Source organism: Zalophus californianus, chromosome 9, assembly GCF_009762305.2.
Source record: "Zalophus californianus isolate mZalCal1 chromosome 9, mZalCal1.pri.v2, whole genome shotgun sequence".
NCBI classification, from domain to species: Eukaryota; Metazoa; Chordata; class Mammalia; order Carnivora; family Otariidae; genus Zalophus; species Zalophus californianus.
The window spans coordinates 99,227,456-99,255,241 of NC_045603.1; the positions used below are offsets into that span (position 1 = coordinate 99,227,456).

At 44.2% G+C, this 27,786-nt stretch overlaps 1 protein-coding gene across 1 annotated transcript in view; it reads left to right on the forward strand.

The window, feature by feature from the left end:
- The window catches only part of ANO2 (anoctamin 2), a 378,292-nt gene that overhangs the window by 333,066 nt on the left and 17,440 nt on the right, over positions 1-27,786 (forward strand). The window contains exons 18-20 of the mRNA XM_027593890.2: positions 606-663; positions 806-906; positions 10,758-10,903. Coding sequence (XP_027449691.1) covers positions 606-663; positions 806-906; positions 10,758-10,903 — 305 coding nt within the window. The remainder of the gene's footprint in view (positions 1-605; positions 664-805; positions 907-10,757; positions 10,904-27,786) is intronic.

Consider the following 27,786-nt stretch of genomic DNA (forward strand, 5'->3'; position numbering starts at 1 on the left):
GGTTCCGTGATTGGCTTTTTCCTTTCTGCTTACCCCCCCCCCCCCCCCCGACCCTATCTTCTTGTCGTCCAGTAAGATAGACCCAACTTGGAAAAGGAAGGAGGCAGGCTGCTTCCATGCCTTTGAGTATTCTTAAGAAGTCTGGATTTTTCTTTTCTGATCCCAGGAATCCCTACTTGCAACTTTGGCCTGTCTCCACCCTCCATTTCCTGGGAAATCAGAATCTCCCACCGAGGAGCCTCGATAAGAACTCAATTCTTAACATTCGTTGAGGGAGGAAGGTGCACAGATAGTACACTTAGGGATAATCCAAACAGCGTGGCATTGAGGCTCAGAAATTGTCACACACAGGACCTTCCCAGCCCCACGCCAGCCCCAGCCTCAGCCCCTGTCCCCTGGAACTCGGGTTAAGAGGTGAACCCTTGATGGTCAGGTGACAGCTAGCCAGTAACGCGGTGTCCACGCCCACCCTTGGGTGAGCTGGGCCCCTGCCCTGGCCAGTTCTTTCCAGGAGGCTGTTGGACGTTTCCTCTTCCACTCAGAAGGCAGGCTTCTAGCCGCCCTGCCTTCTCCTTCCCTAACTCTCCCACACTTCTGGATTTCAGGTTCGTGGGCAGACCTGGAAGCTATGTTTATGTGTTCGATGGTTACCGCATGGAAGAGGCAAGTACAACCCGGCTGGTGGTGTGCAGGTGCACCCCTGGCCCCGGCCATCCCCCCTTGCAGCGTGCCTCACTTCTTGCCCTTGCTTCTCTGAGCTCCACTTGGTCTAACCACATCTTCCATTATCTTCTTTTCCGGGCAGTGTGCTCCGGGGGGCTGCCTCATGGAGCTCTGCATTCAGCTCAGCATCATCATGTTGGGGAAGCAGCTGATCCAGAACAACATCTTTGAGATTGGAGTCCCGTACGTAATGAACTCCTCTTCCCTGTCCGCTTGCCACCAGGGCCTAGCCCAGCAGGGCCAGACTTCCAGCAGGGTGTTCCCGGCCTCCTCTTCTCAGAGAGCCTGGTTATTTACTCCTCTGTCCCACTTGCCAATAATTTTCCCCATGAGGCAGGGCCCCTCCCACAAGGCTTGTTTGCCGATCTGATTTGGGAGGTTTGAAGCTCAGAAAGATTAATAAGCACTTGCTTCAGCAACCTAAGGACTAAGTGGCAGAGCTAGGAGTCAGGTAGCTCGGACCTCAAAGTGTAAAATATGTTTAATGCTCACTGTCTTCCCACTAAGTAAGTAAAAAAGAACTCTCATTATGGTGGATATAAATGAATACGAAAGTTTGAAATACTGTGTAATAATTTAGAGCAATCTCTAAGAAGCTGTGGGATATGTGATCTTAGGAGCGGAAGGATGCAGAGCTGGTAAAGCTCAGACTGGATCTTCACGTGGATCTTCTATCCCCTCCCACATGATTTGATACAAATTTCACAGAAGGACCTCTTTCAGTTAGGTGTTGCATGGAGATAGGTGACTCATAGGCACTGGATCTAAAAGAAATCAAAACTCAATAATGAAAATCTACCTTCAGGTCAAAGAAAAATGTAAACCCCGCCCCCCCCCCCCCCCCCATCTTGCGTTTCTATTGCTTTTTGGTGCTCACATACCATTCCTTAGGCTCAATGCTTTGGGTGTCTTCCTGCCCTCGCTCTGAGACAGTTGTGGGTAGCCCTTGGGTATGTGCTTTTATTGGAGGAGGATGGGTAAGAATGTCGTGCCTGGCCATCCTGTTGCACCTTCCTGCTTAAGCCAGCCTCCAGTCACCGGTCAGGAAGTGATCACTTTTGAGAAACTCCGCCCTCTGAAGGTGTGCCCTGTTCCCAGCTTTCTGATCGAAAGTCATTCAGTGATAGTCGAGTGAAGCTGGTGAAACACATGGCCACCGTTCTCTAGGAGCTTACCCTCTCAGAGAGAGACCACATTTGTTATGGATAAACATCCAGAAAATATACAGACCAAGAAAAGATGTACCAAAGCCACATCTGGCTCCTTTGAAGCTACATGACCAGCCCATCCACTCCTGCTACAAAGGAAAGTCTCCATTCTCCTTCAGACATCTGGGGAAGACACCTGTCCTTCCAGTGTGTCGTTATTCTGCTCTGGATGGAATTGTATACAGCTTGCAGGCATGAGATTTATTCATCCCTGGACATCTGCTCTCTCACTTAGTCCATTCACTCTGGACCCAGAGGCCTTTTATAGAGGATAAGAGAGACAAGAGCTCAGGCATATGTTTGGACAAGGTATTGGCATGTCCCCCCACCCATCAACTCCATTGGCTCCATAACAGATGAAAGTAACACACGGCTATTTGCTTTGAAGGCTAAATTTTCTTGTTTATGCTTGATGCATGTTTAATATGCCACACTTTAATTGATGGCAATTGCACAGTGGCTCATAAAGCTATGGGCAAGTCACTTCTTTAAGTCTTGCTGTCCTCCTCTCTTGATGAAAATGACGGCATAAGAATCATCCCTAAGGTGTTCTCATTTCAGCTCTGACATTCAGTGAACTTCTCCTCTATTCAGTGAAACTGGACACTGCTGGTTCCAAATACAGGTCACTTCTGTTTCAAAAGATTGTTCCTCATTTCAGTTTCTAGTCTGCTAGAGGAAACATACAATGTAATTATGTAATTAATTTCATATATACATATATTAACTATATAAGATATGTAGTTAATTATAATAATGAATATGTAGTTAATCCCTGAGGACGTAGAGCAAAAATTCTTCTACCAATCCCCAGTGTCTTTTATCTCCAAAGTTCTTTGTAATTCTACAGGTTGTATTCTGAGTTTGGCCACCTGAAATCACTATGGTAGTGATTATTGGATTTTTCCACTCCCTACTCAGAGCCCACTCTCTAGAAATTAGACCCCACCCAATCCAGAGTTCAAGCACCTGGTGATATCCTTATGTGTGACACCGTTGAGAAACATGACATAAGCAAGAAAATAGAAGGAGTCTTTCATAGTCAAAAGAGAAATGACAGTTGAACCTGACAGTGAGGAAGGAGAGGTATAAATTATAAAACTTAGACTCAGTGGTCTTGAATTCTGTGGTGGAGGTAGCACATCTCAGTAGGACAGAGATTGTCCAACAGATCTGGGTTTAAATTGAGGCATTATAATATACTCACTGTGTGACCTTGTTACAGTTATTCTAAAAAGATTTTCATGCAACATGGCTTATGTAAAAATAAAGGTTAGATGAATGCCCAGCTGTCTAGAAAATAGAAAATAAGGAGTCCAAGAAAGGAGGAACCATTCTTCGGGGTTCCAGGCGGCCTAGGTGTACTGAGCATCATTAACCTTTACATTTGTAAGTGATGCTTTGTGAGTGCTGCAAGTCCGAGAATGAGATTGAGAAGACCAAGTCAGGAGCACTATTTTTCTCTTCTGTTCAGGGCTTAATGGCTTTTGGCTCATGTACCTTCAGATTCTTTCCCCAGAAGAGATAAATATTAGTCTTAAAGGCCAGATTTAATTTTTAAAAACAGAAGCAAGTCTGAGGAGTTAGGTAGGTGATTATGCTAGTTAAGAACACTTGGGATAAAAGATATAAGATTATACCGTTAGAAGATGTTTATCTTGAATCACAGATCTGTGCCTCTGAAACAAATAATACATTATATGTTAAAAAAAAAGAAGAAGATAGCAGGAGGGGAAGAATGAAGGGGGGGAAATCGGAGGGGGAGATGAACCATGAGAGACTATGGACTCTGAAAAACAAACTAGGGGTTCTAGAGGGGAGGGGGTAGGAGGATGGGTTAGCCTGGTGATGGGTATTAAGGAGGGCACGTTCTGCATGGAGCATTGGGTATTATGCACAAATAGTGAATCATGGAACACTGCATCAAAAACTAATGAGGTAATGTATGGTGATTAATATAACATAATAATAAAAAAAAGAACTGAGAAATTCTAGTGGAGTGAAAGACTCTCTGAAATACACAAGTAATTGAAAAAAAAATGTTTATCATCTGCTTCTGAAAGTGATTTTTTAAGATTCTTCCAAAGAAAATTTTGAAATATTAAAGACTATCTAATTGACTATTATCAGTAGCCAGTCAGCTATAATTTCTCTCTCTCCCTGAGGGTGAAACATTCTTATTAGATTCTGTGTGTGTGTCTTGCAAAAAGTACCATAACCACAATTTTGATGCTCTTGAGAATCTTACAGTCCAGTAGGTTTCTTGTAGAACATTCTTACCCAATCTTCAGTGATTTGTAAGCTAACTCTTAGTTTTTTTTTCTCCATATCTACCTAAACAGCTATTTGCCTATTCATTTCCTCTAAACCAACTCACTTTTTAAATTCATAACATTTCTGAAAATGGAAAATGAACACTGCCAGCTATCATGAATAGCAACTCACAGTAGAAAGAAATATGATAAAAGTAAACACTATTAAACAACCAATGACATCGGCCTAAGATCTGCATTCTCTCTGTTATAAAGGAAGCTGGACAGGCACTGGGGAGTTGTTAAAGGCATGCCAGCAGCAGACTGGGGTTTTCTCCTTGACCGCCATCAGAGGGGCTGAACGAGAGCAGGGAAGGAAAGAATTCTCCCAGATGCTCTAATGAGATGAAGGCCCAGTGTAGAGACCTCCAAAGGTGTCCAATGAACTGCTGGTGCAATGTATCTGTTGCTCGGGAAACATTGCTTTAGAGCAATAGCATCACATGCTAATCCTGCAGGTTTCCACAAGGCTGGCACAGATGCGGGGCATGTCCATGGATACTGTACAGCTGCCCTTTGGGACCTGGATAAGCCTCGCCAGCTCACTCAGACCCTGCTTTGCTACCCCTTAAATCTGGCAGGTGCCATATCTACCCCGAAATCCTCAGGGCTGTGCGGCAGCCCGGCTTGTCCAAGCACCTCCCCCCCAGGCAGCGGCAGCCCTACCTTGGCCAGGCCTGGATTCAGAGGCCCTGCGGATGAAAGGAACACAGTGCTTCAAAGGGAGGCAGTGAAACTGGGGGCAGTGGGCTCTTTAAAGGCAGCTCTGCGACTAATTGAGGACATGATAATAAATAAAACTGAGTTGCGTGATCTGGCATTGGACTATCCCCACTCAGCATCCCCAGGCTCCTGGGGCCTGACACAGTTGTGACAGATGCTTTCCAGAGAGGCGCTGGATGGTTTTAAACATTACAGGCCCCAGAACAATGCTCATCGGCAGCTCCATCTGAGATGACTTCAGACATGGCGGGCGGTGTGGCAGAATCGGATCTTGCGCTATTTATTACCCGAGTCCCCTGACAGGGGTTTCCATTCTCCCCTGCTGCTGCCCCACACACCCCGCCTTTCCCACATGGGTCTGTGCAAGATAGACTTTGCATCCAGATCGCATGGGGCCCCTGAAACATGCCGCCCCACATCCCAACTTCTCACCATAATTTTATCTCAAACTTAGCTCCAGTCTTCCTTGAAGCAAAACTGGAAATGGACCTTTTATTATTAAGAAGGATTTTTTTTGGATAAAAAATAAAATGCTATCTTTTTCAAATGCCAGATTCTCCCCTGGGTGAAGTCCAAGGCAGACAGAGCAAATACATGAATACTCCCACCAGCAAAATGTCCCCCCATCCCTATTCTTACTAAAAACACCAGATCACATCCCAAAATAGCTGTAATGTACCCTGGACATGGCCAGCAAGATTTTATAAACTTTCTGCTTTTTTTTTTCAGTAAATGTGATAAATATTACATTTCAAGACATAAAACAGTCTCTCTTTAAAGCCATCACAGGCGAAGGAGGTCTGTGTTCTCAAAGACAGTGGAATCTGGCCATGAATCAGAAGTTTAAGGAACAAATTTGAACCTTGTCAGGTGTCAAGGAAAGGAATACATAGCTCAGAGGTTGCTATGTTCTTCTTCTTTGGCCCATTTAGGGCTTGGTTCTGCCTTCTCTAATGAGGCTTGAGGCATGTGGAGCCAGGTCTGTGGAGAGCTGCCTGCGGCCCAGATCCCTGTGGCAGGAAGGCCTAAGGTGTGACAGACCATCACCATGGTCTTGGGGTGAGCCCATGGGGCACAAGCAAAGGAAAGGCTCCAAGCCTTCCGGACAGTTTCTCAGACCTGTCATTAAAAAGGGACAGAAAAATAGCAGAGCAGATGAAAAGGACAAGGGGGTAACATCAAAGGAGTTATTTTAACAGGCGAGTGCATCATACGGTCGGAATCATAATCTGAAGTTTTCCAAACGACCCATCTGTATGTTATACAATTTGCAGGATTCCTGTTAAATCCTGTTCTCTAGGGACTTTCTTTATTAATTTTTTTAATGCTCACGGAGATCTCCAGGAGGGGAGCTTCTGGGAAGGAGGGGGTGCATAAGAATTATTTGTGGATTTTTTTCCCCCTCATTGTCTTTGACCTCCCCACAGTGTGTAACACTGTGGCTGAAGTCTTTCCTGAAACACCCCTTCCACCCTCCCCTTCTTTGCCACATGGGTTCACAGTTGACCTTCTGTTCCTATAATGGCTGCTTTCTTTGCCCTTGGAAGGCTCCACTCCCTCTCCCTATCCCTTGACTATTGGAATTCCTTTCCTGTGCTCCATCCACACACAGGTGGGGCTCATTGCTATGGTCTTGGTTCCTCTCTCCAGGATGATTCTTATTATTGTTAGCTTCCACTCAGACCTGTCTTAAGGGCTCTAGATCTGTGTATAAAATGCTTACTAGATATCCCTACTTAGTTGTCACGTGGGATCCTCTGCCTCAACCATTCCTCCTCCACCCCTTCATCAAAATGGCGTCTTCTTTAGTGTTCCTGTCTTAGCAAAATGTACCACCATCCACACCCATGCCCAAAGACCCCAGAATGGTCCTTAGTTCCTTATTCTGCTTTCTTTCCCTCATACGGGTCACCACCAGCTTCTTAACTCTGCTTCCTGAGCCTGTCTCAGTCTGTCCTCATGTCCACTGTGGTTACTGTGGACTCTGGGGCCATAATCTCTCACCTCAGCCACTGCCTAAGATGGCCGACAAGGCCTTCATGCTGTGAACTTGCACTACCTTTTCACTCTTCTCTTTCCTCACTTTTTGTGTCCTACTCTCTGCTCTGAGCATTTTGAACTCCTTTCAGTCCCTTCTCTGAGCCGTTCTTGTATTTGCCTTGGGCCATTGCACAGATAACCTCCTCTGCCTAGAACACACCTTCTCCCTCTTTTCCATACTTCTGTCATCTTTCATCATTTAGTTGGTTTACACATCTCTTCCTCGGGGAAAACTTTCCCTGATTTAGGTCAGGTTAGTTTTCTGTTTTCATAATTACCTAAATTTCTCCCTTCATAATACTCTTTACACATTATTGGTAGCACTTGTTTAAGTGTCCACTTTCCCAGAGAGATCACCTCATGAAACACATCAGATGTCATGTTTTCTCCTGGAGACCATCCTCTGGGAATCTTTATTCTCTTGTTCAAACCAAAACTGTTTGTTCACTAAACCTTTCTACATAGCTACCAATCCCAGTTAGATCCAGCACTTCCTTCTTCTGATGGATTTCTTGTTTGCTGGATTCCACTGTTTTGTTTCTTGTTTTATATCTTTGGTTGGTGAAATTCATCCTCCAAGAACTTCACGAGGGTGGATGCGTAGAAGGATATCTTTTTTTAAAACCTTGCATGGTTTACATTTCTTTATTCTTTGCACTTGATGTATAATTTGGTTGGGTATAAAATCCCTTGCTAAAAATCGATTTGCCTTCTCAATATTAATAGAGTTTTCTAGTATTTTCTAGTGTCAAGGGCTGATGTTGAGAATTTCTTTTTTTGTTTCCGAATAATTTTTAGAGAATCTGTCTCTCTGGACATGGAAGCTTTTGGAATCCTGCTCATTATTCCTAGAGTGGTGAAATCTCATGATGATGGGCTTTGGTGGAAGTCCTTTTCCTTATCATTATGCTGAGTGGGTCCTTCCAATCCAAAAATGCATATCTTTCAGCTCTGAGATGTTTTCTTGTATTTCCTTATACTTTCTTCACCATTTCCTTTGTCTTCTCTTTCTGATTAAATGCTGGAGTTGCTAGACTGATTAATTTTCTTATTTTTTCTTTCCTATTGTCCATTTATTTGTCTTTTCTATTTTTTTCTGTGAGTTTATTCTTTAACTTCCTATCATTTTATTGGATTTTTGGCAGATCTAGAATTTCCCCAGTTCATTTTTTCCTCTGAATAAACTTTTTACTCCTGCTGGTATTGGGAAAATGGTAGTCAGTCACCTGGGCAATATGGGTGGACAGAGACACTAGGGTCTACTGTTCCTTAAACAGTGCATTGACCAATCACTATTGCCTGCCTTTGATGGTACCTGGTACCTGAAACTCCTGAACACTTCTGAGATTGCAGCATGAGCTGGCTTGCATTTCTCTGCTGTCTTTCACTGTAGGGACTTGGTATTCAGCCATCACGGCTTTGTTAACCCCTTTATCCACTGTCTGTCTTCCAAAATATTTATTAACATCTCTCATACACTGTTGTACTCGTGACTCTTTTCTTTAACCTTGTGGTTTTAGAATTTTAAAATTCATTCACTGTCATTTTAGTAGCATTTCAGAAGTGGAATGTGCTCAATTGTCCATATTTAATTAAAACCACTGACTATTCTTTACTAAAGATTTGGCCAAGCTTTCCGATTACTGGCATCTGGAGGAAAGGTCTCAGTCTGAGTACTGATTCTGGACCTCCCCCTTCCTCCATCCTTCCCTCCCTCTCTCCTTTTCCTTTTTTTCTTTTCTTCTCTCTCTCCTTTATTAGTTTTTCTTCACCTCGCCTTCTGTCTTGACCTGTAGACAGGGTCTCAGCCAGTCCACACCTATTTGGCTTCAGAATCTTTAGGCTCCACCTAGGTTTTTCTTAATTTCTTATTATCACAGAATTACTGCTTGCTCTTTTATTATGAAATACTGTATTTTACTGCTGCTTCTGTGGATCTCATTCTTTAAATCCTTCTGCGATGGTGATGATGATGATGGTGGTGGTGGTGGTGGTGACCACAGGGACAAGGATAAATATACTGAGCTCTTAGCATGTACCAAGCCATAAGGGTAAGCATGTTACATAGATTATCTCCTTTAACTGCCCCTTTGGGCTAGTTAATATTTATTTTCTCATAGATAATACAATTAAATCTTATGGGGTTTTAATAGCCTGTCCAAGAAAATACAGCTGGTGAGTTGTAAACCTAGGTTTTAAGCAATTATTTTCTGCCATCAAAGATCAGACTTTTACCCACTACACTACACCACTATACCACGTCTTCTTGATGGCAAATGGTATTACACAGGACACTGATTGGGCACGTGCTGCATGGAGCACTGGGTGTTATGCGCAAACAATGAATCATGGAACACTACATCAAAAACTAATGATGTATTGTATGGTGACTAACATAACATAAAAAAACAAAACATTATTTTGAACCATTAGATTTCCACTAACTGTCAGGAGCATATCCCAACAATGAAAGCCATACCTAAATAATATTGAGAACGCTCTTCTGGAAATAGCTGCATAGAGGTTAGATGATCCCATGTGGGGAATGTGGCCGGAATTCCTGCATTGGATGGAGCATGGACTTCAAAATCCCTTTAACTCTTCAAGTCTATGATTCTGACTGTTCTGCTACTAATTCTCCTCCCAACTATTTCCTAGAAACTTTCTTCTAGATTGATCAGCACAACTGGTACCTTGTTCCTTTACCCGATTTCATTCTCTGGGATGGTGTATCAACGGAAAGTATGAAAAAACTATGCCCTCAGGCATATTTTAGCATTTAATACTAAAAATAATAATAGTTATTATCACTGAATGCCTCTTGTGTCCAGATATTATGCTAAGGATTGTATAAACATCATTTCACTTAATCCTCAGATTAAGAATACTTAATCCATTATTAGTTTGGTTGACTTAGTCTACTCGAGCTGCCATCACAAAATATCATAGGCTGTGTGGCATAAACAACAGATATTGATTTCTCGCAGTTTGGGAGGCTGGAAAGTCCAAGATCAAGGACTGGCAGAGTTTGGTTTCTAATGAGGGCCACTTTCCTGGATTGCAGATAACCACCTTCTAACTGTGTCCTCCTCACATAGTGGAGAGAGAAAGATCACTGTCTCTTCCTTTTCTTATAAGACTACCAATCCTATTGGATTTAGGATGCCAGTTTTTTGACCTCACCTAATCTTAATTACCTCCTTATCCCCAAATGCAGTCACATCTGGGGTTAGCCCTTCAACATATGAATCTTGGGGAGATTCAATTTAACCCATAAGAGTGGTAGACAACATTTAGGTTGGCTTTGATGGAAATATGATGGTGTTTATGTTATTAAGACCTGAAAATGTTTGAGCTGGGAAGAGAGCATCTTTCTAGTATTTTCTAGACATCCTCTTTCCCCATGAAGAGGATGGACAGATCACCTGTTATATAATAGGATGGTCTCAACATTTGGCAAGAAGGGCCAATTGTCTTGTTGCTTCTCAAACAGTAGGAAGAGTTCAGTTTCTTTGGGTCTGAAGAAACCAGACCCTTTGTGGGGGGGACCTTTCATCATCCTGTTAAAAAACCTCATGTTGTCTTAAAGAGAAAAGTAGTCTTTTTAGTGTCCCTCTCTCAGTCCTTGGAGCAGAGATGACTTTAGTGTCAAAAAGCCCTAGTTTGTTTTTTTTTTTTTTTTTCTCCTTCAGTCTATAGAACTAACTCTGTCCTCCAGAGGCTTTTGGTGACTGGTCCATTTCTTTCCCAGGAAGCTAAAGAAACTATTTCGGAAGCTGAAAGATGAGACAGAACCTGGAGAAACTGACTCTGCCCACTCAAAGCATCCAGAGCAGTGGGACCTAGACTACAGCTTGGAGCCATACACTGGACTGACTCCAGAGTACATGGAGATGAGTAAGATCACATGATTTTTCCTTCTACCTGGGGGAGGTTCACACGGGGGAGGTCTGCATGGAGGGCAAGGAAAGGGGTTAGGGAAATGACAGGGGCAGTCCCTGCATCTTCTTGGGCTTCATGGCTACACAGTGTCACCTTCAGTGCCACATGAAAGTGAGGAGGGTGGGGCAGAAGGAACCCTGGAATGAGAACCAGGAGCAACTCTTATTATCATCTTGACACTAGGGTGATACACTCTTCTTCTTGGCCTTCCTCTCATCCATGAAATGAGAAGTTTGGTCTCTCAGGCCCCTTTCCATGGTTTCTGTCATTGATAAAAGGGAAATAGTGAAACTTGAAATTTAAGAATGAAAGTTCCATTAAGGAAGAGTAAAGTAATCCTAGGACACTCGGGCCAAGGATACTTACATCTTTGACATGGAGAATATAGGAGAGGCCACCACTCTACTCAGCTGGGGCTGGGTAAAGTGTCAGCTTTTCTCTTAAAAAGGTGGGTTGTTTTGTGTAGGGGATGAGAGGTATAGATTTCTAGTTACAGAGCCTCTTGCTATTCTTGGCTAAGGCTGGAAAGCAAGAGTGCATGTAGTATAGGTTGGTGGAACACAGTCATTTCACATGGGGTTTAAAGGCCATGAGTTCTCCATTATACATGTACTAGTTTAGATTAGCTGCCTTCAAGCTCTTGGTTGCTTGTGACTAATCCTGACCTTTTATTGGGGTGGATATTTGAGAAGCCTCTTCACAAGATTTGGAACTAATGAATTAAAAACATAGGACCAAGAGGTCAGCCACGTCATCTCAACATTTACTCAATCTAGAATGTGTGGAGAATCATCAGTCAGATCCATCAGAAGAATCACTTGGTGATTTGTCATTGGACCTATCGTTGCGTTTGCACAATAGCTCCTTCCTGCTTTGGTTCATCACTTGTAATAGGGGGCTCCCGATGCCTCTCTGTGCACCAGGTCCCAAGCTTGTTATTTCTCATGGATATTTCTCCTCTTCTGTTTATACAAATATGTGTGTGTGAAGGGTAGAGGGATGGACAGGGTCTGAAGTAGATGGCTATAAAAGGTCTGTTCTCGTTCTGGGGTTCTAAAATTCTAGGCAAAATCTGTACTTTGTAATCTAAGTAAACTCACCAGAGAAGGAACAATCATTATACCTGCTTCAGGAACAACAGGCCAGGACGTGGTTGAGGTAAACATGTAGCTCCTTATGCTTTTTATCTTTATCTGAGTGCTACTGACCGCTGACCCCTCTCTGGCACTGAACCGGGTGTTCACACAGAGGTGATCGCGCGTACTCCAGATGCCACTCCTCTGTGTCTGCCATCCTGTCAGACAGAAGTTGCTGCCAGCAGTTGAGGCTTCCACTGGGGAAGTGGCTTACATTAAAAGTCCCTGGGCTCTGTCGCCCAACCCCCAACCCTCCAACCCCAGTCCCCCTCCCCGACCACCCAGCTATCCATGTAGGTTTTTCTCGCCTGCCTGCCTGCCTGTCCAGAGAGCTGGCTATTCCAAAGCTTCCTCTTTTGAGGCCTTAAGAGCAGAGACACTAGAGCTTTATCCTCTGGGTTCAAATCCTGGCTCTGTGACCAACTGTTTGGACAGCTTTGGGTAAGTGGCTAACTTTTATGTGTCTCAATTTGCTTTAGCTGTAAGTAAATACATAAATAAAATAATAATGATAATAATATCTACCTCGTGGGATTGTTGTATTTAATGAATTAGTATCTACGAAGTGCTTAGAAGAATGTCTAGCACATAAAAAAGCTGTGTTGTCAAGTATTGCTGTTTCTCTTAATGGTCTCGAGGCGCCAGGAAAGCAGAGTGTAGGGATATATGTGTACTTTGTCAGCTACCATATCACTGGATGGACATCCACTATGTGTCCAGACTTGAGCACTTTACAAAGTAATGAGAAGAGGAAAACAAACAAACAAACAAACAAAAAAACCCAAGAACTAGATTTAGTGGCTTCTGGAAGACGTTCATACCCCGGTTTTGTAGAGAGTGAAATTCATTCTGTAGATTAAACAAAACACACACACACAAAACTCTTTACAGACTATAAGGGAACAAATCAACCATGTAACAGAAAGTTTGAAAATAGAGAAAAGAAGGGAGCAGATCTCCCAAACTTACCTCATTTCAGCCCATTTTTTAATTAGCATTTTGGCACCATTTCTTCTTAGACCCTTTTTGTTATGTATATGATTTTAAAATAAAGTTGTAATCATATGCACACATTTGTTGCTCTTTTTTCAGTTAGTAAGTATTTCCAAGTTGTCATATAATATTCAAAACTAAGAGCTGCATGATAAATGATCCCTCCAATAAATGTACCACATAGTTTATTTGCTGATTTTTTCAATGAAGCATATTGGAGGCTCATTTTCCAATTCTTTCCCAATTTACTGATCTAATATATATTATCTTCATATTGACGCCTCAAGGTAGAGTCCTACAGATGTGATTACTAGATCAAAGGTATGGCCCTTGTAAAGTTCTCAATTTATTTTACCGGATTGCTTTCTAAAAGGATTAGGCCGATTCACCGAGCCCCAGGCAATGTACAAATTACTCTTCCAGTGAATACAAATCATTTAGTATCCTGAAGTAATGTGTTATGAAGGAATTATCAGTGTACAGTAAGCTTGGGATTCTCAGCCTGTGGCCACCTCATTCCACCTTGTTGATTTGAATATTCCCAGACTCATCCTTTAAGAATTAGCTTTTCAGTGTTTCCACTGTGATGTCCTCCTAGACCAAGCCCTATTCTTCCCAGGAGGAATTGCTAATTATTTGCGTTTCTGTCCCATCATTACTTATGGTACACACATTGATAGTGTATCTTACAGAATTATGGTAATATTGCTCACATATCTGTTCTTCTGCAGACCCAGTCTGTCAGAGTCTAAAGAACAGTGTGTAGGAATCATGGTTTATTCATTTCCATGTCCTCCATAACCCGGCACATTTCCTGGTACATAATAGATATTCACTGTTCTGAAAAACAAATGAGTAACTGAATGATTTATTAATTAATGAGGGAAGGTTTCTTAACAGAAGTAAGTGTTTAATAACAACTTTATGTGGCAAACGAAGGATCATCTTCAAAGTGGGGCTTGGTTGATGGTGGGTCAAGGATGTTTTGAAGAGATTTCCAGCTGTAGGTTGAAGGTTGGACTTGATCTCCAAGGTCCCTTCTGGTTTTGAGGGTCTACATACTAATTAATGATAAGAATAAGGGAGATCATTCCAAGGAAAAGGACACACAAGGTCAAAGAGTCTCCTGGCCACAGGTAAGTGTTGCCAAAACAAATGGTGGATTTTGGGTAGGGAGGGTTTGGATGAAGATCTGGTAGGTTAATGGTGAACCCTGAAGATCAGACAAGTTTGTGTTTCATATCAGGCCATTAGGAGCAATTGTAAAATCTTGGCCAGTGTTTCCCTTTAGGAAATAGGCAGCAAGTACAGAGATGAGGTGGTAAGACAAAGGAAGGAAGAAGAAACAGAGATGGACTCATTCAATTATTCTTTCATTCATCAAACACTTACTAAGCACATAAGGGGAGGACCAAGTTTGGAGACCAGGACAGAGTCAACAGTTCAGAATGATATTGGTTCAGTCAACAATTCAAATGATACTGACTCAGTCTTCTGTGGAGGAGGAAGCCTGAATCACACATGGGTGTTCCCAGCTGGGTTCCACAGAAACTCACTCCCAGAATTCTTTAGGCCATTTTGCTAAGCTATCAGTCATTTTGGAGATATGACTATTTTATTTCATATTTTATATAAGTGCAAAGACTACGTTTCTGAGTTTGGTTCCTTTCATTCCTTTTGTCCTGGAATATCCTCTTCACCCTGGAAGGGAGTATTTGCTCCCATGTACAAAGTCTGTGCTGCAGACTAAACTTTACCAAATATTACTCCATCTAGTAGTGTAGGCTAAGTGAGCGTTGGGGTAGGCTCTGGAGTCCAACCACCAGGCTTCTAGTCCCCAGACTGCATCAACTAGTTACATGACCCTGGGCTTGATGCATAAAGTCAGCCAGGCTCAATTTCCTCATCTAGAAAGTAGACTTGACGATAATAGCACCTACCTTATGGAATGGTTCTGGGAAGTAGGTCATGGATATAGAGTAGTTAAAAACCAGTGCTTGGTACATGTAAGCTCTCCATGAATACAAACTGCCACTGTTCTCATCAAGAGTCCAATCTCTTTCCCTTTAATCTAGGAATTGACTGAAAACAGTTTGAAGCCCAGGGTGCCTGGGTGGCTCAGTCGGTTAAGCATCTGACTCTTGGTTTCCACTCAGGTTGTGATGTCACGGTCGTGAGACGGAGCCCTGCATCAGTCTCCACGCTCAGCAGAGGGTCTGCTTGAGATTCCCTCTCTCTCCCCTTGCCCCTTCTGTCCCCACCCCCGCTCACTCGTACACATGCACTCTCTCTCTCTCAAGGAAGGAAGGAAGGAAGGAAACAAAGAAAGAAAGAAAGAAAAAAAGAAAGGAAAGAAAGAAAGAAAAAAAGAAAGAAAGAAAGAAAAAAAGAAAGAAAGAAAGAAAGAAAGAAAGAAAGGAAGAAAAGAAACAAGAGAAAAGAAAGAAAAGAATAAATAAATAAAATCTTTAAAAAAACAACAACAGTCTGAAGCCCTCAGTGCAGCAAGCCTTGGAGTTTTTTCCCAACCCATGAGTGTAGCGTTGGGCAGTAATGTTGATAGATGGAGGGTACCAGACTCCAAAGCAAATCTAAGAATCCCACTCAGAAGCCTTAGATGTAAACACTTAAGGATGTTTGTCTTTTCAGAGAACTCTAAGCCCTTAGGGCTCTACTTGTCAAGTCTGGCATCTCAAATGGGCTCTTTTTGTCATCTGTTTATCTAAAACCTACAAGCTTTTGTTCCTCCAGTCATCTAAAAAATAATCACTATTGTCTTCCTGCTTCAGGAATTCAATTATCCCCCTTCAAGCCTTCCTCTAGCTTCTTGAATACAGCCCAAGTTTTGAGGCCCTTAATGTGGGTGACAAGACGAATTTCTTCTGTCATTCACATAATCATTAGAGGAAATCTCATTTTTCTTGGTCATGAGTTTACATCCTGTCAAACTTTAATAGAAAGTCGGGGTGCATTGTGCTTGCAAACGTAAATATTCATTCATTTGGAGTGAAGGCCAGATGACTTTGGAGGGCCAAGGACTATCTATCCCCACCCCCCAACCCCCGTGGTGTAGATGTGTCCACCAAGACCCGTGAGCATCACCCAGCAGATGGACATGCACGAGACAGGTCTGCTCAGAGACCAGGGTTGCAACACCATCCTAAAATTGCAGATTTGAAGGAGCATCCCAGAAATGGCATAGACCCTGTCTTCTCCTCCAAGATTCCTCTCTGACTTTGCATCAGCTCCAGCTGGGGAGAAACCTGCTCAGTATGATCCAGAACCTTTTTTATTCATGGCTCCTTACCTCACTGGTTTTACCTCTACTAAGAATTTTGCATTCCCACTCAAGCCCTCACCGTTCCTCCTTTTCTTCTTCTTCCTCTTCTTTGTTAATTTTTTTAATTAAATAGTTAATTAATTTTTAAAAGAGTTTACTTATTTATTTGAGAGAGGGAGAGAATGAACAGGGGGAAGGGCAGAGGGAGAGGGAGAAGCAGACTCCCCGCTGACCAGGGAGCCTGACCTGGGGCTCGATCCCAGGACCCTGGGATCATGACCTGAGCAGAAGGCAGACACTTAACCAGCTGAGCCACCCAGGAGCCCCTATCTTCTTTTTTATTATTGTCTGTGTTCCCCATGCTATACTTTTCATCTCCATGGCTTATTTATTTTATAACCAGAATGCTTACCTCCTTTATGTGACTGCAGATGCATCCTAACTTGTCCCCTGCTTCCTTTTCCCCCCTCTTTCCCATTTCCTTCTCACTTTTTAAAAATGGCTTTTCTAAAATGCAGTCCAGAGCATGTTTTCTTTTCTACATACAATCCTTCAACATTACTGACTTCCCTTAAGTTAAAGTTCAAATGCCCTGCAGGGCATAGCTTGCAAGGTCAGCCAGGAGCTGGTTCTGCAAATATGCACCTGCTTATCTCCTGCTTCCAGGGCTGGATCTGCCTGTGCTGGTCTGTCCGCCTGCAGCAAGTTCTTGCTGAGTTGCTCAGGCTCAGACATGTCTCTTGGAAGCGGTTTTGGGTTCTTCCATGGACAGTTCTTCTTGTCTCCTACACCTGCTTTGGTAGAGGAAAAAATGTGAGTGTTTGAGGCCAGAGACCCTCTTATTCCTCCCTAGTCTCAACTGGCACAATTCCTGGAATGTAGTAAGACCCCAATAAAAAAGTTTCTTTTTTTTTTTAAGGATTTATTTATTTATTTGAGAGATAGAGAGAGAGAGCATGAACAGGAGGGGCAGAGGGAGAGGGAGAGAGAATCTCAAGCAGACTCCCCACTGAACATAGAGCCTGATGTGGGGTTGGATCTCATGAACCTGAGATCATGACCTGAGCCAAAACCAAGAATTAGAAGCTTAACTGACTACGCCACCCAGGCTCCCCTCAATAAAATGTTTCGTGAATGGATGGCACTTTAGCTTCCTTCCTTTAGTGACAGAGAAATAGAGGCCTTACTTCTTTCTATTCCATGATAGTTGGGCCAGCCTCCCTTTTCACTGTGGACATATTTAGATATATTTTTTATATGCAGCAATTTTCATCTCCCAAGACCAAAGTGAACCACGTTTATGATCATGGCTTCCCTCAGAGAAAAGTCCCTTCTGGCTTTAATTTGCTCCTTTGCCTTCAGGGACCAAGTCATTAGCGGAAGTGGACAGAGTAGAATGCTGTCCCTGAGATTCAGATTTAAGCTCAACTCCGATTTCATGTCCTCCCTCTGCACTGCCCCCATCCTGGCCATCCCCGAGGGCATTGCTGGGTCAGGACCTGTGCCAGGCACCAGGCCCGCAGAGGCAACAAGTGGAACTGAGGCCCTTCAGGACCTCAGGGGCTAGCGGCAGAGAGAGGGGCAGACAGGTACAAGCAAGGGCCCTATGGTCACAAAACAAAAATGAAACAAAACAAAATGCAGCTAACTCTGCTTTCTTCGGAGAGGCTAGGCCCTGAAAGCTTCCATTTGACTGAGCGGAGGTGTGTTATAGAAAATTGTCTGTTCTCTTCTTTGTTCCTGGCTATCATTGCCCGCTTAGCAAACTTCTTTGGGTTTTGGAACCCATGTACTGAGGCTGAACAAACTCTGGCCTGAAAAGAGGAACTCCCCTCCCAGCCGCCACCTCAGGCTTGTTTTGAGGCGTTGGATGAGGCCAGGAGGAGAATCCATCACCGGGGAGACATTTCTCTGCTCCTCTGCCTGGAAACTCTGCTCCTGGGACCGTTCCTGTGTTTCCGACCACAGGGAGGGCTCCACCGCCCTCCAGGCCCCAAGCTGAGAAATTGCAACATCGCTGTTCTTTCACTCTTCTGTCCAGGGGGTTTGATCTTGCCTCTGGAATATCTCTGGAAGCTGCTGCTTCTGTTCAGCCTCTGAACCTCTTGCACCTGGTGTTTTGCCTGGCACACCCTCAACACAGCCCTTTGCAACCACCACCATCTTGCTACTGCCCTGTTTATGCTTTCCAGCATTAGTGTTGGTCTTACCATCCTTTGTTCAAAGACTTCCAGGGTTCCCATATCTTTACCAAGCCCTCTGTGGGACATTCTTTCAATGTATTTAATCCTAGGCCCCTTTACACATCCTTGGTCCGGTCAAAATGGACCCTAACAGACAATTTCTCACCCATAGCCTCCATTTCACTCCTTTTGTGTCTGACCTTCCCTAGCCACCTTGCCCTGGGACTCCCTGGGCCTTCTCATTCTGGTGTCACCTCCTCCCCGAAGCCCCTCCCCTTCCCTTCCCTCCCTGCCCTTCCCCTCCCCTTCCTCCTCCCCCATGCCTCAGGATTTTAGCTTCCCCCACTCCCACCCCAGGATTTCAGACAAGCTGCCTCCTAAGAAAGCAATGCCTCTGATACCTCTTGGTAACTAACTTCCTGGGGGCAGGTTCCTGGAACCACAGGGCCTAACGCAGGCCCTACCACTGCACCAGCCCTGAAAACACACCAGAGAGCCCTGTGAAGGAGTGACTGAACACAGGAGGGTATCCCTTCTCTGGCTCCGCCTTTCTCTTATCTAGGCTGAAACATCTCGCTTCTAGCAAAGCTGCAGTCGGTTCTCCTGTGCTAATGGGCTGGTAATCCAATGGGTGGATTGCCAAGAATGAGGGTTAGCCGTGTTTCTCTTTCTCTGCCCACCTCCCCCTTTCCTGTCTCCCCCTCCTCCCCTTTGCTTCTGCCTTCTCCCCTCCCCCAGCTCAGGCCTATTATGTACTCCTTTCCAGTGAGTAAGCCAAGGAAATAAGAGAAGACGTAATATGAACCCTTCCATGCTGCTTGTAGGTAGCAGCCCTGGGAAATAGCTTGCCAGGGGAAGAGAAGAGAAGTCCACAAATGTCAAAACCTTGTTGGAGGCGATAGTTTCTGCCATCCCTACGGACAAGTAAGGTTTTGTGGTAGTAATCGTATTACTGCTTCTGATTCCTCTGCACCTCTGTCTTCAAAGTGAAGCCCCTTTTCTCTTCAGATATCACCGTAGGGCAGAGCAAGGAGTCTCTCTCCTTCCCGTCTTCACAGGGTGTCTGTCAGGTGAGAAGCGGGTGTGAATCCAGCTCTGCCTTTATCAAGAAGTGTGACCCTGAGCACGTCATATCATCTCTCCTTTCACTTCACTTTCCTCCTTGACATGACAGGAAATTAGACCAGATGACGATTTTTTCCTTGCAGAGATGTGACCCACGGGTCTGTGGTCAAAAGCAACTGTGGAATAGGTCACAAGTTAGGCACTACTACTGATCATATAGTTTAAAAATATAAGGTAAAGCAGAGTCAATGTTACCCTCACTTTCTCACATTTCTAGATTATTTTTGAGTGAGAGAGCAAGAGAAGTTTCAGCATGTGCAAAACCTGGCCGTCCCAATGAAAGTGAATGATACGCATAATCATTTTTCACTGAGTGTCTTGACAAGAATAAAGAGTTGCAAACTGGACCAGGTAACCTCCTGGGACACTTCCAGTGCTGGCATCCCAGTTCCTACATCCAGCTAGACAACGCACCTTAAAGGCAAGAAGTGATGCGAGGTGCCTAAGGTCGCCCCACAGACCCATTAGTGGAACTGGGGCTAGAGCCCCTTTCCAGATCATTGCACAAGATACTTTCATCAGGATCCATGGGAACTTGGGCTTTCATGGAGGGATAGGGGTAGAGGGAGATTTCTTTCTTCCTTCCCAACAGGTTGGACCTCCTGATTCCAGAAAGATCCTTGTCTTGGGCTTTGAACAAAAATAAGAGCAGTGAAACCAAAGCTGCCCACTCCCTCTGGTGTGCCTGACATAGTGATCCCTGGCTCCGCTCTCAGCTGTCACCTTCCTTCCCCGTGATCCCCAGGACCACCCATGCAGACAGGAAGTGCATTGAACCCACTCTGAGCCTGTCAGTTAATGGTGAGGCAGGTCATCAGTTGAGGGAAGCAGCAGGGAGAGATGTATTATATTTACATGTTTCTAAATTGACCTGGAACCAGGGCTCAGGGCCCAGCAGGCATGGGGGAGGGGCCCTGAGGTGAAGGGGAAGCTGGGAGGAGGGGGTGGAGCTGGGAGTCAGCCTGTGGAGGTAGGGAGCTACCTCTGGGCAGCACCCGGTGGTGGAGATAGGCTGGCCCCAGACAAAGAGAAACCTGAGAGTGAGGGATTAAGCTGGAGAAACCTGTGAGGGGAGCAGCAAGCTTTCGAGGGAATCTCCAATATCAAACTCTTTTCCTGAAAAGCTTACTAAGAGGGACTTAGGGGGACTTCAAGGGTAGTCTCCTACCCCCACCGCTGAGGGGAGGAAAGACTGCTGGCCCAGGAGCAGGCCGTGACATTAATCATCACTGTCCTCAACCCCAAAATGAGGCTTCAAAGCTTTTTGGCCACAGGCCCCTCACAGCCCCATTGTGGAGTTTTCCTCAGGGCCTGATGGGAGGAAATTCTTCAGTTGCTTTAAGGGCTGCAAGCGAAGTTCTCTGACACTTAAGGCAGTTTGACTTTTACAGAGTGGAATTTGGCATGAGAATGTAGGCCTGAACTTAATTCTGGAAGTTCTAAAAGAATCTCTTGATCAAGTTTTATTACCATTTTATCAGATAAATAAGTGATACAATTGAACACCAGTGGCCTATGTTCATATTCACAAAATTGTAAAGGGAGCTTCTTGAGGGCAGGATTTGATGTCTTATTCATTCATAGCACCTAACCACAGGGCCTGGCATACAGCAGGTGCTTAATAAATGTTTGAAGAAGGAAGAAGAGGAATAAAGAATGAAAGAGGTAATCCTATAGAGGGGACCTTGAAGACAAAGTGACAATTGGACTCTATAGACATTGCTGTTCACCAGAGCACCCCAGACCCCCTGGCTGTGTTGATTTAGGTGGGACAGTCTACCCCTTGACTTCACCCAACAAGGGGCCAAGATGCCTTATTTTCAAGTGCTTATGATGAGGGAATGCTATCCTCTCAAAAGCAGATCTCCTACGGCAATACAAATTGGTAGACTTGTCCAGTCATCCGGGTAGTTCAGGCAAAATATCCCATGTAATAGTCAGCTACTGCTATGATAAAGCTTTATAACAGATAGGCCAAAGTCTCAGTGACTTGCAACTGAGACAGAGAATAAAGAGCAATGGAAAGAGCTAGCTCCAGACATTACTGTCTTCCCTTGGGTAATGATCAGGTAAAGGTAGCCACTTATTAAAGAAAGAGTAGAAAGGTTCAGATAGAGCAATGACTTAGGTGACATCAAAGATCCCTTCCATATTCCAATATCCTTTGGTCATGGATGGTGGGGACCACACTGGGTAATTTTCAAGTTTCCAACAGACCAGACCTATAAATCTAGTCCCAAAGGTGCCTTAGCTGTAAGTGATGAAATATTCCAGAGTATCTGTACAGTCATCAGCACTGAAGCCCGAATATTCTTTCATAGAACTCCAAGATTGTATGCTACAAGGCAGTGGCTCAATGAGCCAGGAAATTCCTTTCCCTGAGCCATCCTGTCTGTATAGACTGAGTCATCTCACTGGATAATCAAGCACCTGCCATCTTCTCTAAATGGCATTTAAACACAGTTCAGGCAGTATCCAGGGTCTCATCCCAGTATTTCTGGGAAGTAGGGTGAGTCACAGGTCATCTCTCTCTCTCTCTCTCTTGCTCACTTGTGAAGCATACATTGCTTGTCATTTTCTGTGCTAAGAGTCCCTCTCCCCATATGTACTTAAGAGAAAAGGCAAGAGTATATCTGGATACCATACCCTTGAATGTACTACAGAAGGCTCCTGACATGCAGGAGATGCCCAGTCAGTGCTTGTGAAATGAGTGGATGAGTAAATGGAAGGCAGTCTTTAACATAAAAACTTACTGAGAACTACATCACTTTCCCATTTCTCTTCTTGCTGTTACAGCCAGGAAGCTCAGAGTACACTCGGTTGCTCAGTCATAGCCCCGGAATGGGTCCTTAGAGCTTGCATATTTGTTTCTCCTTCCTTCCTTTGTCATTTCCTTTTTTTTCTAAAATTCCATAAACCTAATTTTATGTTCTTTTTGTTGACTTTTTCACAGCCCTTTGGGAAGATGAAGGGCAAAGGAATAAAGGAAACAAAGGTTCTCAGTCATGATTTGTTGCTTGGGAACTTCTTTCTGATCATGCTTAGTTTCATTGCCCTTCCACCTCATGGACTGTGTTACTACAGCCCAAATGGGTAGATGGAGGATGGATGGGTGGGTGGGTTGATGGGAGGTAGGAATGAATAACTGGTCTTCACATTCCCATTTTGCAGGTGGATAAAGTAAATAAGAGTGAGTAAGCCAGGTCATTCATTTGTTCGCAATAAACATTTACTGGAAATTCACCAAGCTGTTCTCTGAAAATCAGAAATAAATCAGTAGATCTCACCAACTCAATTCTCTTTAGTTTTAAGAAGCTGAATTAGGGGGCTCCTGGGTGGCTCAGTTGGTTAAGCATCTGCCTTCAGCTCAGGTCATGATCCCAGGGTCCTGGTATCAAGCCCCACAACGGGCTTCCTGCTCAGCAGGGAGCCTGCTTCTCCTGCTCTCTCTCCCCCTGCTTGTGCTGTCTCTGTCTCTCTCTCAAATAAATAAATAAATCTTAAAAAAAAAAAAAAGAAGCTGAACTAGGTCCACTGATACAAGTTTTTTTGAGGTGGCACAAATGTAGGCCAGACAGGAGCAATGACACAGAAAATGGCAAGGACAGCTCCAGTGCACCAGCCATAGAAGACATGGGAGTGAAGATGCTTTGGAGAGTGAAAATTCAGTACAGATCGCCAGTTCATTGTCTGACAGGAAGATTAGAAATCAGATTGGAGAAGATCCAATAAAGGAAACCTAAGAGACATGAGAGCAGCTAGGGAGAGGGATGGACACTATTGCATCAGGGCCAAATATTTACCTTTTTGTGTGGTGAAAGGACATTGAATTTGATTGGCATCAGAAGCTGTCTTTGTTTCCCAGCTTCATCAGTTGCTCGGTCTATGGCCCTGGGAAAATTATTTCACCTCTCTGAGACTCAGCTTTCTTACTGGAAAAATGGAAATAATAATACTTGACATTGAAGATTGTTTTTATGAACCAGAAAGCATGCTGCCTACACAGGGTGGATGTATAGGAAATGTTGGTTGAAGCTCCGTGAAGTCTGAGCGCTGGAGTTTTGTTTAGAGGCTACGGAAGGGGATCAATGTGCAGATTTTTCCAGAAGAGCACAGTGTCCAGGCCTTTAAGTTCCCCGTGGCTGAGAGCCACATTCTCCTGCCCTTTGTGTGGTCATCAGCAGGGTTCATCCCAGAAGGCTCCCATGGCGCTAGCCTCTTTTCCCAAGGTAGAGAAGAGGGCTGCTTATGGACTGGTCTACATCCTACCATCAACCTGTGTTCTGCTGTTAAAACTAGACTCTCAATTGTCAAGTAGTAGGACTCTCAAAAGTCACTGGACCTTCTTTGTCCATCTGAAGAAACTAGTATTTCACAGTTCATGTGGCAGTGAGGAAAAAGTGGGGACTGGGTCTCCCTTAATCACAAAGAATTGAAGAGAATATGCCTTGCCGATCTGTCCCAATGTTGCATTGATTTGTATGCAGTAAACTCTTAATATTTAAACTGTTCCCTCAAGCCTGTTCCTTCCTGTTATGATTTTCAGAGTTTCTGAATTGAGCCCGATCCATTGTATAAACCCCAAGTCACTCCGTACATATTGAAGAGGAATTGCACTTACTATCTTTATTTCCTAAGTAGTTTGTTTGGAAATTTGGATCAGTGTTTTCAGGACAGATCTTAACTACCAACCCTATAGCCAACCGTCAAATGCCTCCTTTACTTTGTTCTTCAAGTCAAGCCCAATGGTTGTGAAGCCTTGTGGGTCTGCTGGTGAACCTGAATTATTCCTGTCCCGGTGCTCTGTGAATGCTGCCATTAGAGTTCTAACTCTGTGACACCAGCAGGGTTTGTTTACATGTCCACCTTCTCCACTGTGTACTAGGAGCTCTTGGGAGGATGACACAGTAATCTGTTCATCTTTGTTTCCTGGCAGTAGACATGGTGCCCAGCATATAGAATATGCTCAATAAATGATAGTTGGATGGATGAATGAATGGTGAATGGTGGACACTGAGAACCTTCTTATATTCTTTCAGGGCTTTTAACTGTTTTCCTAAGCAGTAGAGGCCCATGCTCATGCCCTCATTATCTCTTCCTGCTGTTTATTGATCAACTGACACTTGCTATTCCTTTTTACACCAGATACTCTCAGTGCTGAGCCCAGTTGGCTTCCCTTGCCCTCAGGGGAAGGGCATCACCGGGCACAGCCTTGAAATATGGGCTGATGAAATAAACAGCGATGACCTTCCCTTGCTCTATTTTCACATAAGCATTTATATTAATGGACTGTTTCTAGCTGAATCTTTTCAGCGACTGCTTCCTGAGTGAGAAGACAAACTCACACCAATGTGTCCCTTAATAATTTCCTTGTATTGTTGTTAGTGGTTCAAGAAAGGGAGGATTCTTAAGCCCCCAGTTTTTAATCCCCTTAAGAAGACTGTGTTGCTTTCACTAAGCTATAGAAAGTTAAGGGAAAAAAATACTGTAATGATTTTCATTAGATTTAGACTCTCCCGACTGACTGGTTTTATACTCACTTTCTTCCAAGTCATGCAAGTTACAGCACTGAGAACTGCCGTGTGGAGGTGTCAGCATTTCATGTCCCATCTTTCCTCACCATCACTAAGTACAATGATTTCCCTTCACACAGTTGAGTCAGCCTCTTTTTGTATCTGTTTTGTGTTTACAGCTGGTGAAAAAAATAAGCTTGTATTTATGAACCAACTAACCTCTGGACACCTGCTGTAGGATAGGCACCACACAAAATTGTGAGGACTCAGAAAAGAATCCGATATGTCCATGGTCCCAGGGATTCTCCATCTAGGGAGCAAATCAAATAGACCAGTAGAGCGACATGTGCAAGGCATGATGGGAGTGAGGTGGAGAGATGCCCATGGCACTCACTTCTGCCTGGGCGAGGTGGTGGGACTGAGGCTCTTCATAGAGAAGGTTAGGTTTGAGTTGGACCTGAAATACGGATTGTAATTCATTCAGCACACAAGAAGAGAAGGAAAATTAGAGCAGCACAGATAGCAGTGGTATGTATGAAGGCTCAGAAATATGGAAAATGTGGTGAGTTTGAAGAGGTACAAATGGCTTTTGAAATGGTTGGAAAGCAAGCAGAGTTGGTCTCCAAGCTTACCAGCTAAATATTAGCCCTGAGCTCAGAGCATGGGTGGGGAGGACAGGTGTCTGGAAAAATAAATTAGGGTTAGATCACAAAGGGTCTTGTATGTCATGACAAGGATCTGGGCTAAAGAGAGAGAGAGAGTGTGTGTGTGGGGGGGTGTGCATGCGCGGTGTGTGCATGTGCACTTATGCATGTATGTGTGTGGGCACATGAGCCCATGTGTGATGGGAGTGTGGCTTCACTGAAGAATTTTAAATTAATGAATAAAAACTGTGTTCGATCAAGAGCTTTTCCACCAATACTGGCCAGTCTTTTCTACCTAATGCACTATTTTTCATCTTTAAGCAGATTGTCCTGGAATGTCCTTGCGCTGGAAGCCATCTTGTTTAGTTTAATCCACTCCTCCTTGTTATTTTAACCTAAGCCCAGGTAACGAAGGCCAAGATTTTAATTGTCTCCAGTGTCAGGCAGTACGGGGCAGGTGTTGATTTTAGAAGGTCCTGGAGAGTGAGGGGAGAAAAGCAATGGAGTTTGTGCCTCCGAGTGTTTCCAGTCTTTGTGCTTCCAGCTCAGCATTTCTGGAGCACTTTACAGCAGGCTTTGTAAAGATTTAGTTGAAAATCAACTTATGGATTCCTTCCTAATTGGCTTGGCCAGGTTTAATCTGTTATTGGTCAAGCCAAGCTGGCTTCTATTATGCAGTGCACTGGGGGTTCTCAGCGACGTTCTTATCCTAATGGAGGCTGGCTGTTTTTAGAAGCAAATCGTGGTGTTGATGAAGGCCGGTATCATTGTGTCCTCTGAAGTGAACCCAGAAGGACACCCATCTGATACAGCATTTAGGTCTTTGACTAAAAAGAAAAAGTCTTGGATTTGGCATGTGTATGCTAGAGGGTTAGAGTTTTATAACTTTTTTCTCCACAAGATAAAACAAAGCTTCCTATTTGTTTCTGCCTCTTTGGGCTGATTCCTGGAAATGTGCAGTGTACCCCCTCTAAGCCGGAAGCACTTGCAGCTTAGAACATCTGCAGAGAGGGGCTCCTGGTGGCCTCCGGTACCCTGAGGAATACTGGAACAGGGACGGGGGTGTCCTGTCACTGCAGACCTGGAACCACTGGCCTTTGCTGAGCCCACCCCCTTGAGGTCATCCAGTGCTGGACACACAGACTTACATGACAAGGAGAAAAATAAGAACTGTGTCATGGCCTTGGGGTAATTCAGGCACACCCTGAGCATTTAGCCACCATTGAAAGTCGTTTATGTAGACCCAAGAGAGACCAAAGGGAGCCTGTGGGTCTGGAGAGTTTATGAAGGTAAAAAAGCAAACCATCAGGGCAACCCCAGGGAGAGGGCTCATCTCTGTCCCTGGAGATCACGTGAAGGAAAGGAGAGTGAGTGCACAGTCCTATTTTCCTATTTCCTGGAAGACCCTTGGTGTCTGGGTGCCATTTGCACAAGTATGGTGAGGGCATTCTGTCTACATTTACAGGGTAACCTGCCCCTTCCTCCCCTTACCAGTCTCCTTGCGAGGCCCTTGTTGGGGCTTTGGAGAGTTTGCATGGTTTTGCTTGAGGAAGTCACTGACAAGAAGAAGAACACTTGCCCTGTAGAACTGAGCTCATTAGAATCAAGAAGACCAACTTAGAAGGCCATAAGTAAAGACACGTTCATATATATGCTTAAACACAGACATGCAATTTACAGGTTTTAGAAAACTAGTCTAACATCTGTTTTGCTTTCCTTGTTAATTCCATCCCCTCAACCCCTCTGCCCCCACCCCTACCCCTGACTCTAAAGTGAATTCCTCAGCAAATCCTGGTTTAAAAGATGCCTTAGACCCTGCATTTTGAACTGGCTCCCAGAACTTGTTTTTGAAGATTTCTCCTCCCCCTCCCCACTGTCCCAACCCCTTCAGCCAGCCAGCTTGGCAGGCTTCATTCCAAGGTCCCAACCGGGACAAATCTGCGTCTTCTGGTACATTTTGCCAC